Below are 12,244 nucleotides of genomic sequence, written 5' to 3'. Positions count from 1 at the left end.
AGATAATTTACGTAAGCGATCTGAGTTCATACTTATTGGACTGCGTCACACATTCATTTACTATATATTAAATCTATATATATGTATATTCAAGAACGAGTCTAAGCAAAAATCCATTGATAGTTACTCCAATTTTGTCACTTTTGTTGCCAATGACATATTGACATGGACACATGCAAAGTTGCAGCGCATCTAGATTTCTTATACACATTACATATGTCTATAGCAATTCCCTGATACAGATTCTTCTTATAGTTACTCCCCTAGGACCCCTACAAGATCAGGCATGGTAAAAGTTGAAGTTAAATTGTTGGACTACAAGATGTTACGTGATAAATAAAGATATTTTTTTCTAATCATACTCCCAAACCACAGATAATGTTATAAGCTTTATAATACAACTATTCTACTCTATAAAATGGATATCGGAATATTCAAGTTTCAAGACTGCAGTTAACTCTGACAGACAAAGTCTGATTTGTACTATTATAGGGATTCAGTAACCCTGTTTTATCATTTGGAAAAGAGTTAACGGAAGAGTCTTGTAACTATAGTTAAAGAAAAAGAGAATGATTTGCTTACGTCATGGTTATTAAAATGTATGAAAGCGTGTAAAAGTGTGCAGGGTAAAAAGAAGAAAAAGGTTGATGCTGAGGCAAATCTCCCTTATAAAGCGGGGGACTTTCTCTATTTCACTCTCACTTCTGTCTCTTTCCTCAGTAACAGTTTAATAAATGAGAAAATTAGATAAAAGTCAGCCACAGTTAAATTACGAAAGTAATATTATTGTCATGTACTTGTGGCGACAGAAAAAAGCACACTGGAGTGGAGGGTACAATTTTATAACGAAATATTTGTAAGAAAAAAACAGACAAGTGAAAAGTGAAAACTAAAAAAAAAAAAAAAAAACTACAATGAGGCAGCTTAACAAATTTGATTCTGCGACTAACAATCAGACAAATGAACCACAATGAAGCCTGGTTTGTTTGGTATGTTGTTGGTTTAGCTTAGTAGAGAATAGAGACGTGTCATCGGCATAAGACATCATATTCGAATTATTAATTGGAAGATTAAATTTGAAATTTAGCAAAAAAAAAAAAAGATTAAATTTGAAATGTATTATATTTATGACAAGAGTTTATTGGAAAATAGTAAAGAAAAAAAAGAAAATTTGAGATCAATGGAATAGATGAGCTCAACTCAAATTAAAGAGAAACGATGGGCTAGCTACCCGAATTCATCTAAATGGGCCGATACTGGGCTCACTATTTTTCATTTGGTTAAAACCCAATTACCTTTTCGTCCAAAGGTTTTTCATCGGTCATCCTCGTCGGCATCATTTCTCAATCTCTCCTTCGCCGCCGGACTCCGTCGCTTACAGGTACGCGAAAATCTGCTTGATTGTTCTAGAACGTTGGAAGCCTTCTTAGCAGTTCTTACGGTAGATTGACTAGGCTATCGAGCTTCAACCTTGAGAATCTGAAACACATTTCTTACTAGATTTTAGTTTCGTTGTTTTTTTTTTTAGTTTAGCTGGGAGATCTATTTTATTAGTAGGGATATATGAACGTTTCAAGTTTAATTAATTCCGTCAGCATGAGTGTTTGGATTGGTGTTAATGATCATGGTTTGACTCAAAAAATTATAATCCACCAACTGTTCGATTAAATGTCTGAAAGGAAGTCAAATGCTGGTTGTTTTGTTATCGACTGAGAGGGTCTTTTATGTTTGGTTTTGGTTCAACAAACAGTGTAATTATTTAAACACAGGAGGGTCATCACACATAGTCTTTGTCTGATACGAGTTATGCGTGAAGATTGTATAAGTACTTGCATCATCTACGTGTTACAGTTGTGTATCTTGATCATAGGCTGTGTTGATCATTAGTGAAAGCTATAGTTTTTTTTTCCTGCTTCTTACATAATCTCTCAATATGTTATTAGATTCTCTCTCTTTTAAATGTTAACACTTTGTTTCTCCTTGCAGTCTTTTGTAGAGTAAGAGAGAGAGAGAGAGAAAGATGGTGATTCCACCGGCAGTGAGACCACCACGCCTCTTCGACTACCTCAAACCTTACGTCCTGAAGATGCACTTCACGAACAAGTTCGTTCACGCCCAAGTCATCCACTCACCGACAGCCACAGTGGCTTGCGCAGCTAGCTCACAGGAGAAAGCACTGAGGGAAACGATGGGGGTCACGCGCGACGTGGCTGCTGCTTCAAAGATTGGTAAGATCCTCGGGGAAAGGCTCCTGATGAAAGATATCCCAGCTGTTGCTATCCACATGAAGAAAGAGCAGAGGTATCATGGTAAAGTCAAGGCTGTGATCGATTCCGTCAGGGAAGCTGGCGTTAAGTTACTTTGAGGATTATTTCAACAGACAATCCATGAAACCAAAATCAATCTCGTGTTATTCGTTTCGAACATTGTTGTTTTTTTTTTGTAGCTTATCAGACAGATTGAGATCAGATTGGTGGTTTTGTGCTTATGTTCATGTTTGTTCTTCAGCTTCAGGGTTATGAAGAAACTTGTTCTAAAGAGAACTAATGTTATAAGCTTTGACTATTGAAATAGTCCTAGTAAGACTATGGCTTCGAATGTTACGAACCGCTCTGTACTGCAGTTAACAGTAACAAAAATTTCTATATATACCATATATCTATACGTTTTTATAACTGTTAAAACCGCACCGCAGTTAAACCATTTGTTCCGCACCGCTCAAACCGCGGTATATATCAATTTCATTTCTGAAAATTTTGACATATATTGTCAGAGAGAGAGAGGCTGAATCAATAAAGTTGAAAATTCGTTTATTCTAAAACCAAATTAGACGGTGTCTTTACAATCGGGTATTCGGGTCCACCCGTAATTGTCATCACTTGTTGAACTTTAGTCACGAGTTACTCTTGTCTTCGGTCGTGTTTTACCATTTCCTACGAGCTTTTAGATCAATTGAGAAAGATGGGAAGATGTTTAACGAAGAAGGTGTTTCTGATTCGGAACCCGATCTTGTTTCTTCATCTATTGATCTCCTTCTCATCAGGTTAGTACCAGAAGCTTAGGGTTCTTCTTCTTCTTCACATTCCCATTTGATCTGTTTGTTAGATTTCAGAAAATGGGTATCGTAGATTTCAGATTCTATCACCCAAAGTCTCAACCTTTTTCGTTTTTTGTCGTTTGGATCATCTTGACTCGTTTGACGCAAACCAAACTGATTAGGAACCGAGTTCTGTGTTTTGTCATGTGGGTTCAGTGTTTTGCTAGCTTCATTTTGAGTTTCTTCTATTCATGAAAAGAAATTAAACTCCTTTGCAATAAATAAAACTTATTAAAGTTGTTCAATTTTTTTAGTGTAACGCTCTGTTTTTTCAGGTGCAATGAAACAGGATGCGAAAGGGGTATGCGTTTCTAAAGGAGGGAGGTTTCCCCCCTATGAATCTGAAGGAAAGCCTCCTAAACCTGTTGGTAAAGGATCAAAGGACCTAACTCTGTGCCAGGTGTTTCGCAAAAGAACCTGTTGCTCTCCTGCTCAGACAAACCCAGCTTTTGTAGCTGTCAGAAACCTGGCTACTTTTGGAGAAGCTAGTCAAGAGTGCCAGCATCTGTTCGAGCTGTTGGAGTGTTCAATCTGTAACCCGAACATTGGAGTTCAACCAGGTCCTCCTCGCATCTGCGCTTCGTTCTGTAACAAAGTCTTTGCAGCTTGCAAAGACGCATACTTCGCCAGCAATGCACTTACACAGGTAAGATAATCCCAAGGAAAGTGATCAAATGGTATTGTGGGATCTTATTGGTTTTGTATGTGATTAGATGATTGGTCCATGTGGAGTAAACGACATCATCTGCGTTAAAACCTCAAGCTGGGAGTCTAACGGCACATCGTTCTGCGAAGCTGCTGGTTTCTCTGTTCAAACAAATGATGATTCTAGAAAAGAACCGTGTTATGGAAGGAAAGCAAGTCTAGAACCGGTGGTGGAGTCATCATGGCGGAGAAAGCCGAAAAAGAAGAAGACACCTTTGAAGACTGAGACTTTATCATGTTTTAAAGATCTTTTGCAATGGGTTCGCGTAATGACAACGATTCAGAAGGTTTCTTTGGGAGTGTCGTTTCTTGTAGCAGGAATGTTCTTGATCAGGTTTCTCTCCCTTCTCACTCTAAAGTTAGTAAGCCTCTGAGTAACACTTCATTGTACTAACGCTTGCTTTTAGGGGTTACAGGCAATGGAATAACCGTAATCGGAAGCAGAGGCTAGTTGCAATCCAGAGAGCTGCTAGACGGTTGGGAGGGAAGACGAAGGGGAATTCATACAGTGCAGCTATAGATAGAAGAGCAGTTCAAAGTTGATTTCTTTTCACCATTGAACAAAGCTGAGTAAAGCCATGAATTAACTGTTATCGAACCTTCTTGTCTCAAGTAAAGTGTTGCCAAATGCGAGAAAGTACTATGTTTTACTGTTACTATTGTTATTCTGGTAAGAACACTAGAGAGCTTGAAATGGAAGAAAACGTTGTACATTGATGATATGCAAAGGGGTTTGTAGAACAAGAAAAAGTAACAAGCAAGAACTAAAAATCTACGAGATACACTCTAACTTAAAACTAAAAGACAAATCTCCAGAGGCAGAAGACAGAAAACGAAGTGTGTTTTTTGCTTTCACTCTTTTTTTTTTTATACAGAAGTTGTTTGGTGATGATTTAAGGACCCTTTGGGGTTCTTCACTGCATTCAAACCATAGTGGAAGTCCGTATGTGGAGCCTTGCTTGAGCTATGGAATCGTTATCTTGAGAGTGAAGACTAAGACTTCCCCATTTTCGGCACCTGATAAAGACAAAATATATTAGTTGTAAACTAGTGACAAAAAACAAAACTTTTCATGTCCTAACAAAATCACAATGATTCTCCTACTGCTTATTATGATTGTGGACATGAAGTTCATGCTAAGATCTCACACTGAAACCTATTTTTTCCGCAAATTTCAAAATTTCAGCTGAAGAACAAACCTTCTTGAGAGGATGTCCGCTGCTAGAAGCTGTGGCTGGTTTCATAATCTCGAAAGAGCAAACAAGAGACTCGTCCACACTCAGTAATGCACCAGCGTTGTCAAACTCTCCACCATAGTTCGGAGCTGAGAATATCGTAACTAATCTCCTTTTTGCGAAGAACTCGTAACCATCTTCCACTACCTGCAACACAAAAACCATCACACATGTGTCAATATGGTAAACCAAAAGCTAATATCAGATCAGTTTACAGAGGTTATTGTTCTGTTCTGTTTTACCTGATGGCCACGGCAAATGAGGTCAAGATCATTCTTATCCAAAAACTCAGCGACTTTATCAGCTCCAAAAGTACAAGAGATGCCTCGGTCACTATCAGCCCACCCTTCAATCTTCTGATCAGGATCAGACCAAAGCAAATCACAAAGAAGACCACTGTCTGGAATCTCCGTAGGCCTCTGAATCTCTCGAATCTGATTCAAATTGTCCAGCTCCGGTGACAAGCCACCGTGCATACACAAGATCTTGTCGTCGATGAGTGCAGATACGGGCAAACAGTTGAAACAATCAGTAAATATCTTCCAGAGGCGCACGTTGAATCTCCGTTTGCATTCGTCGTAGAATCCGTATATCCTGTTGATCTTAGCGTCCTCGTGGTTGCCTCTCAAGAGATAAATCTTTGACGGGTAACGAATCTTGTAAGCGAGAAGGAGACAAATGGTCTCGAGACTTTGCTTGCCTCTGTCAACGTAGTCGCCGAGGAAGAGAAAGTTGGCTGAAGGAGGGTAGCCTCCGTACTCGAATAGCCTCAGAAGATCTTGATACTGGCCATGTATATCACCTGAGCTCCCCCAAAACCAAAGAAAACGTTACTCAGATGCTCAAATTCAAGGAGAAACCCTAAAGTTTGCTACTTTCATCCCCAACTATGCAAAATTTCATCATGAATGAATGATTAGAGAGATAGATTACAAATCCCAGATGCTCAAATTCACAGAGAAGCCCTAAAGTTTGCTACTTTCACCCACAAACTATGCAAATTTCATCATGAATCGATGATCAGAGAGAGAGGGATTACAATACCCATATGCTCAAATTCAAAGAGAAACCCTGAAGTTTGTTACTTTCACCCACAAACTATGCAAATTTCATCATGAATCGATGATCAGAGAGAGAGGGATTACAATACCCAGATGCTCAAATTCACATAGAAACCCTAAAGTTTGCTACTTTCAACCCCTAACTATGCAATTTCATCATGAATATGTGATAACAGATAGAGATTACAATACCCAGATGCTCAAATTCAAATGAGAAACCCTGAAGTTTGCTACTTTCATCCCCCAACTATGCAAATTTCAACATGAATCAATGATAAGAGAGATAGATTACAATACCCAGAAGCTCAGATTCACAGAGAAACCCTAAAGTTTGCTACTTTCACCCCCTAACTATTCAATTTCATCATGAATCGATGATGAGAGAGAGAGAGAGAGATATTACAAAACCCAGATGCTCAATTTCACAAAGAAACCCTAAAGTTTACTAATTTGGATGATGAGATTACCGCAGATGCGAATAGGGGCATGGAGCTCGAGGAGATTGGGTTGAGAGAGGAAGATTTGACGTGCGTTGAAGCAGAGTTGACGAATCTCGCTCTCCGATAGCTGAACCTGTTTGCCTCCTCTACCTTCCAACAATCTCCTGATGATATCATCCAACACCCCTTTCTCCACCATCCCTTCCATGCTCGTCATCATCCTCTTAATCCAAAATTGATAATCAATCGGAGAAATCAAAGGGGTTTTCTCCTTTGAGTTTTCCCGGGAAAGAATGTGGGAAACATGCAATGGAGGAGGAGCTTTAAGGTCAAACGATGAGAGCTCAGAATAAATCTATTTTCTGTCTTTTAAATATTCAGAGGAGGAAAGTGGTAGAGAGAAGATAAGAACAGAACCATCCCAAAGAATCTTGATATTATAATACCGGAAAATTGTAAACAAGTCCAAAACTTTCAAAGCATTTTAATAATAATAGAAAGTTATTATAAACCCCCAAACTTCTGCATATTGATCGAGGGCGGCTAGAAATATGAAGATTGGACATACTGTACACTGTTCTGTTATGGAAATATAGGGTCCGAATGGTGACCGCGGAATTGATAATATTAGCGGGATGAAATTTAAGTGCGGTATGGTCCAAGTGCAGTTCGTGCGGTTTACGGGACAAGTGCGGTTTTAACAAAATTAGCGGTACGGAATTATGTTGATTGGTGAACATATATAGTTTGCGGAATTGAACAATTAAAAAAATAATGTTAAACAAAAATATCAGTGAAATCAATATAATTTTATGTTTTCTTTTATTAACTAGAAAAATAAATAATAAGTATAAATCTAGCTATATATATAATAAATACATAAGTACATATTCTTTAAATAATATTAATAATATCAAATAAGATTTGGTTGGTGAAAATTTTATGCAATACTAATTATCAATAAAATTATAAATTTTAATTATTTACTTACTATTAAAATAATTTATAGTACAAAATTATTATATTTAAAACGTGAAAATAATAAAATATGTTAAATGTGAAGAACATACTTAAAAGTTAGAAAATAAAAGGGCTGTATATTATTTATTAAAAATATAAATAATTATATTAACAGTGAGAAAATTTACAATTAAAAAAACAAATGTGTAAATTTTTAAGTTAGAAATGTTGTATAACATAGATTTTATTATTAAAAAGGATAATATTTATTTTTGCATAAAATAGGGCGTGACTGGTTCAAACGCAGCGGTTGCGGTTGCGGTTGCGGGAGTTTGTGTATGCGGCCGGTTGCGGTTTCTAACGGTCTTAAGAGATTTGTACGACTGGTACTGCGGTTAAAAATTGGTGCGTTTGCGGGTGACTTATGACTGGTTAACTACCAAATGCGGTAATAGTCAAATAATAAATTAACAATATTTACATTTAATATAATTATAAAAATATCAAAAATCATAAAATTATAATAAATATAAAATTTATTTTTAGAAAGTTATAATTTTAATTTTGAAAATTTATTGAAATTTTTTTTATTATAAAATTTTATAATATTAATTAAAATATAATAGATATATTTTAATATTTTCATAATTTCAATTCTAAATTTTTATTAAATATTTTTACTTTTGTATATATATTGTTTAAAAAAAGAAAAAAATTGTGTCCTCCCGCAACCGCACGCAACCGCAAACGCTAGTTGGAGCCAGCTTTTGAATTTATGAGATTCGGAGCGGTTTGAAGCGGTTTACAGCGATTTGATTGATTGTTGCAAACCGCTGACAACCGCTACTAACCGCAAAAGCTGCGTTTGCGGGTGGTATCGAGAAAACCAGTCGTCCCCTTACTGTGCATAATGGTTAAAAGGTATCTATTATTTACTGTGTATAATGGTTATTTTTATATGTGATAGTAGTTAAGATTTTATTCTAATACAACAAATCAACAGAATGTATATTAATGTATTTCAAATATTTTAATGAATATATATAAGAAATACAATAGGAGAGAAGTGCGTTTTTTCAAATACGCTGGTTTTTTATGTCGGGTGCGTTTTTCATAAGATGTACGTTATCCAATACACAATTTTATCATTTGCGGTTTTACTTTTTTTCTCTTTCCAATACCGCAATTTTACAAAATGATTTATGAATGGTGACCAAAAGGCGTTTTTGAGAATTCCGTTTTGAAATCCGCTTTTGTCAAGTTACCATTCATACACATAATGTAATGTGATTTGGATATTACCATCTTATAATGAGATTCAACTTCTGATGGGATGAATAAACTATTATCTGGAAAGATTATGCTTGGAATCCTACGTATAAAGTATGATAAGACGTAGTGTGTGACATATAAAGAGCATTAGCGATCAAGCAATTGAGAAAGTTTTACTAACCCACCACTAGGGCTACCATTCATATTCTATATATGTTTAGAAATTCTTTATCTACTAATGATTACATTGATGTTAAAAAAGAAAAAAAATGATTACATTGATGTTAAATGGATCCTGAATGATTCAGATAACTCAAATGAGCTTTTAGGACAAAAAGTTTCCTGAAACTATCTAAGGCAAAGCTGTGTGCTAGATTGTGGTGTGACTGATAACAAATAGCACGTGGATCAACCTAATTTTCCAATCTCGGTGAGTAATATAAGTTCATAGCGTAAAGTACACTCACAGACTCCTTATCATTCCAAGGAACTTTTGTATAATTGATAGATAGATAGATAACTTTTTTTTTGTTTTCTTGATCTACATCCATACGTAATCATAACCCTTATTTTACTCTACTCACGTCACGATTGGTTGTACACAACAAACCCTACTCCAGACAAAACTTAATAGTAAAAAAGTAGTATGTATTAGTTGTTGCATACTTGCATTCATAAAATCTCCCACTAGATCGTTGAATGGACTGGCTTACCACACTAAGTGCATAAAACAATGGCATGACGTGTATGAGATAATTATGAAAATAAAAGTTCCACTAGCTGTTGGTAACTCTATTTGTTGGCATCTGGTTTGGTCTTAGATAATCCGAAAGCTTCCGTTGGGTGTTCAAAAATAAAATAAAAAATCATATTCATTTTTTGGCATCTGGTTTGGGCTACAAATTGCAATCCAAATTCATATTCATGTTTCTGTAAGCAAGTCCAACTCACACACATATCTATAATAATAAAGGGGAGTTGTCTCTCTCCTTAGGCCCAAAACTTAGTGTAGGTTATTTGGTCTGAGCTCTTTTCATTCCAATGAAGCAGTCGCCGATTCACTTTCTGTAACGCCTTACGTTTCCATTTATTTACTTCTTTGATCCGACCATTAACATGTTTCATCTCACTCGCCCCACTCCGTAGCATTAATTCCAGCTCAACCTCTTCATATCTAACCGGTGGAAGGTCTTCTATATAAAGCTCAGCCTCTTAGATAACGGCGGTCACTGACGTTGTCAAGGTTATATCTCTTCTCGGTAGATCTAAAACTGGACATGCTAGATTATAATAATAAAGGAGAGTTGTCTCTCTCCTTAGGCCCTCCACATCATCATTAACATAGGGGCTTTTTTAGACACCTGGCACTTAAAAAAAACCTACAAACCAATTTTTTTTCTGTTCTCAATAATCCTTTCGCAACCATTATGAGCTTCGTATAGTTTATTCCCAAAGTAATTTCTATTTGGGCTTATATTAGGTTATTTTGTCGTGGCCCAATTGTTTTTTTTTCTCTAAGCACAAAACTTAGTGTAGGTTATTTGGTCTGAGCTCTTTTCATTCCAATGAAGCAGTCGCCGATTCACTTTCTGTAACGCCTTCCGTTTCCTTTTATTTACTTCTTTGATCCGACCATTAACATGTTTCATCTCACTCGCCCCACTCCGTAGCATTAATTCCAGCTCAACCTCTTCATATCTAACCGGTGGAAGGTCTTCTATATAAAGCTCAGCCTCTTAGATAACGGCGGTCACTGACGTTGTCAAGGTTATATCTCTTCTCGGTAGATCTAAAACTGGACATGCTAGATTCAGACAAGTTCCCGCGACGACAAAAACTGAAGGTGGAGGAAGAGATTGGAAAACGGAGGAGAAGACCAGAACAGAGGCAACATCTATCGAGGTTGTGTTAAAGAGACAGAAAACAAAGCAATACGGTGGATCTACGTTTACGGTTTATTTCCCGGCACCAGTCCATCGACGTCCTCCTTAATCATACAACCACAGTCAGACAAAAATAATGGTTTGTTTCTGTGTGTTTTACAAATATTGTTTACGTGGACTAAACTCATACACTCAACCATCTTCCTTATTCCTCTTTCTCTTACCACTCCATCTTGAAAGATTGGGATTTGGGAGCCAAAAGACTTATATTTGGGTATAAATATATTCTGTTAGTAATAACATAAACTTTTGTCCGAGACGAGACTTGAATTGTTGTCTTGATTCTTTCATTTTGCAGTGGTAATAGCTCCTGGTATGAGTCTGTTAAAGATTCTATTGTCTAAACTGAGTTCTGTGGCAAAAGGTGTGTCGATGCGGAATGGTCTGGCTCTGCGTTTGATGAGAGAGAAGAGAAAATGGTTTTCAAACTATCTTGGAAGACAAAGCTTTTTGACTCAAAATTCTTCTCATTTGCAAGAGATGGATGCATACAATTCATCAAGTTTTTTTTATATTTATGATACAGAAACTGAAACCATACCTTCACCTCTTACATATGTAGCAGGGTACTCCACAACTTTTGCAGAAAGATTTTTTGGGAATCCTTAGTAGACAATCTCTTAAGAGAGTTGACAGTGTGATTAAATGTTTCAGCTGTGCATTTAGATTTGTGAGTCTGTAGTTTCCTAATGTCAAACTGGAAAGTATAAGGTGAACTAAAGAGATGAGAACTGATTCCAGTACTGTTGAATGGAAATGATGTAAATCAAGGCTACCTTCTCGACCTGTTTTTTTCTTTCTGGTGTTTAACCTGGTGAGTTTATGAGCACCCGCTGAGTTCCTCTACGTTTACAGAGAGCAGGAGAAACGCTTAAAAACTCAAATTAGTCTTCAGATACTATAGACGTAGATGCCGATTAAGTTTTTGAGTTAGTGCGACTTTGATGTTCTAAGGCTTTAGGGATTGCCTGAGCATTTTATGTAACACACGATTTTTGTTGGTTACAAAACTTTGTGGCTGCTTGTCAATTGGACAGTCTTAATGAGCCTTACAAATGGATCTAAAAGTTATGTGGGAATTAAATGTAAAATCCAAGTGCACCAATGTTAGTTTAGTTTACTAACTATTTAGGTAACCCAAACGTAGTGAACTACATGAGAGGCCTCAAGGTTTAAAGAAACAAAAATAAGAGAAATATACATTTGAATAAGAGTTTAACCATAATCATGCAACACCAGTGGAGCAACCATCACTTGCTGGTTTAACACACAGTGTCAGACACTTAACTTGGTGATCAATTCATCCCAAATGTCTGGGATGGTCTCATGGATCTTCTATTATCTTCACTTCATTTCTTATGATACAAACTCCAAATTCTGAAAGCTATTGGTTACAGGACACACACATACAAAAAGAAGTAATTTGTTCCAATATTATTCACATTTTTCAATATAAAATAGTATATCAGCTGGTTAGCACTTAGCATACATGACTAATCGCCTGAGATGGCTTTGTCCATGCAAATTCTTG

General features: G+C 36.5%; 3 protein-coding genes across 4 annotated transcripts; 2 read left to right on the top strand and 1 right to left on the bottom strand.

Annotated features, from left to right (window-relative positions):
- Positions 1–245: 245 nt before the first annotated feature.
- LOC103874510 (50S ribosomal protein L18) lies at positions 246–2,571 on the top strand. The gene is made up of 2 exons (XM_009152935.3): positions 246–1,381; positions 1,987–2,571. Exon 2 carries the CDS (start codon positions 2,021–2,023, stop codon positions 2,363–2,365), a length of 345 nt encoding a protein of 114 aa, XP_009151183.1. The 5' UTR covers positions 246–1,381; positions 1,987–2,020; the 3' UTR covers positions 2,366–2,571.
- A 221-nt stretch (positions 2,572–2,792) lies between these two features.
- On the top strand, positions 2,793–4,524 carry LOC103874508. Of its 2 annotated transcripts, none has more exons than XM_009152932.3 (4): positions 2,793–3,043; positions 3,373–3,743; positions 3,811–4,136; positions 4,210–4,524. In XM_009152932.3, exons 1-4 carry the CDS (start codon positions 2,962–2,964, stop codon positions 4,343–4,345), a joined length of 915 nt encoding a protein of 304 aa, XP_009151180.1. In that variant the 5' UTR covers positions 2,793–2,961; the 3' UTR covers positions 4,346–4,524. The 2 variants fall into 2 exon arrangements, with proteins under 2 accessions (XP_009151180.1, XP_009151181.1); XM_009152933.3 differs by having other exon boundaries at positions 2,794–3,043; positions 4,219–4,458.
- On the bottom strand, positions 4,497–6,957 carry LOC103874509 (serine/threonine-protein phosphatase PP1). Its single transcript, XM_009152934.3, has 4 exons — positions 6,566–6,957; positions 5,280–5,839; positions 5,002–5,184; positions 4,497–4,819 (listed from the first exon to the last, which is right to left on the bottom strand). The coding sequence occupies exons 1-4, from the start codon at positions 6,756–6,758 to the stop codon at positions 4,796–4,798; spliced, it is 960 nt and encodes a 319-aa protein (XP_009151182.1). The 5' UTR covers positions 6,759–6,957; the 3' UTR covers positions 4,497–4,795.
- Between the last annotated feature and the right edge of the window lie 5,287 nt (positions 6,958–12,244).

Source organism: Brassica rapa, chromosome A06 (assembly GCF_000309985.2).
Source record: "Brassica rapa cultivar Chiifu-401-42 chromosome A06, CAAS_Brap_v3.01, whole genome shotgun sequence".
NCBI lineage: Eukaryota > Viridiplantae > Streptophyta > Magnoliopsida > Brassicales > Brassicaceae > Brassica > Brassica rapa.
The sequence above is the reverse complement of the archived record's forward strand: the minus strand, read 5'-3'. Positions and strand labels throughout refer to the sequence as shown.

Bases quoted from the DNA above. Each gene is read 5' to 3' on its own strand.
- LOC103874510 (XM_009152935.3), top strand. From the start codon at position 2,021: ATGGTGATTCCACCGGCAGTGAGACCACCACGCCTCTTCGACTACCTC.
- LOC103874508 (XM_009152932.3), top strand. From the start codon at position 2,962: ATGGGAAGATGTTTAACGAAGAAGGTGTTTCTGATTCGGAACCCGATC. The intron at 3,744-3,810 runs GTAAGATAATCC...GTATGTGATTAG, and splicing joins CCAGCAATGCACTTACACAG to ATGATTGGTCCATGTGGAGT. The intron at 4,137-4,209 runs GTTTCTCTCCCT...GCTTGCTTTTAG, and splicing joins GCAGGAATGTTCTTGATCAG to GGGTTACAGGCAATGGAATA.
- LOC103874509 (XM_009152934.3), bottom strand. From the start codon at position 6,758: ATGATGACGAGCATGGAAGGGATGGTGGAGAAAGGGGTGTTGGATGAT. The intron at 5,840-6,565 runs GTAATCTCATCA...GGGGGAGCTCAG, and splicing joins TGCCCCTATTCGCATCTGCG to GTGATATACATGGCCAGTAT. The intron at 4,820-5,001 runs GTTTGTTCTTCA...TGTCTTTATCAG, and splicing joins GCGGACATCCTCTCAAGAAG to GTGCCGAAAATGGGGAAGTC.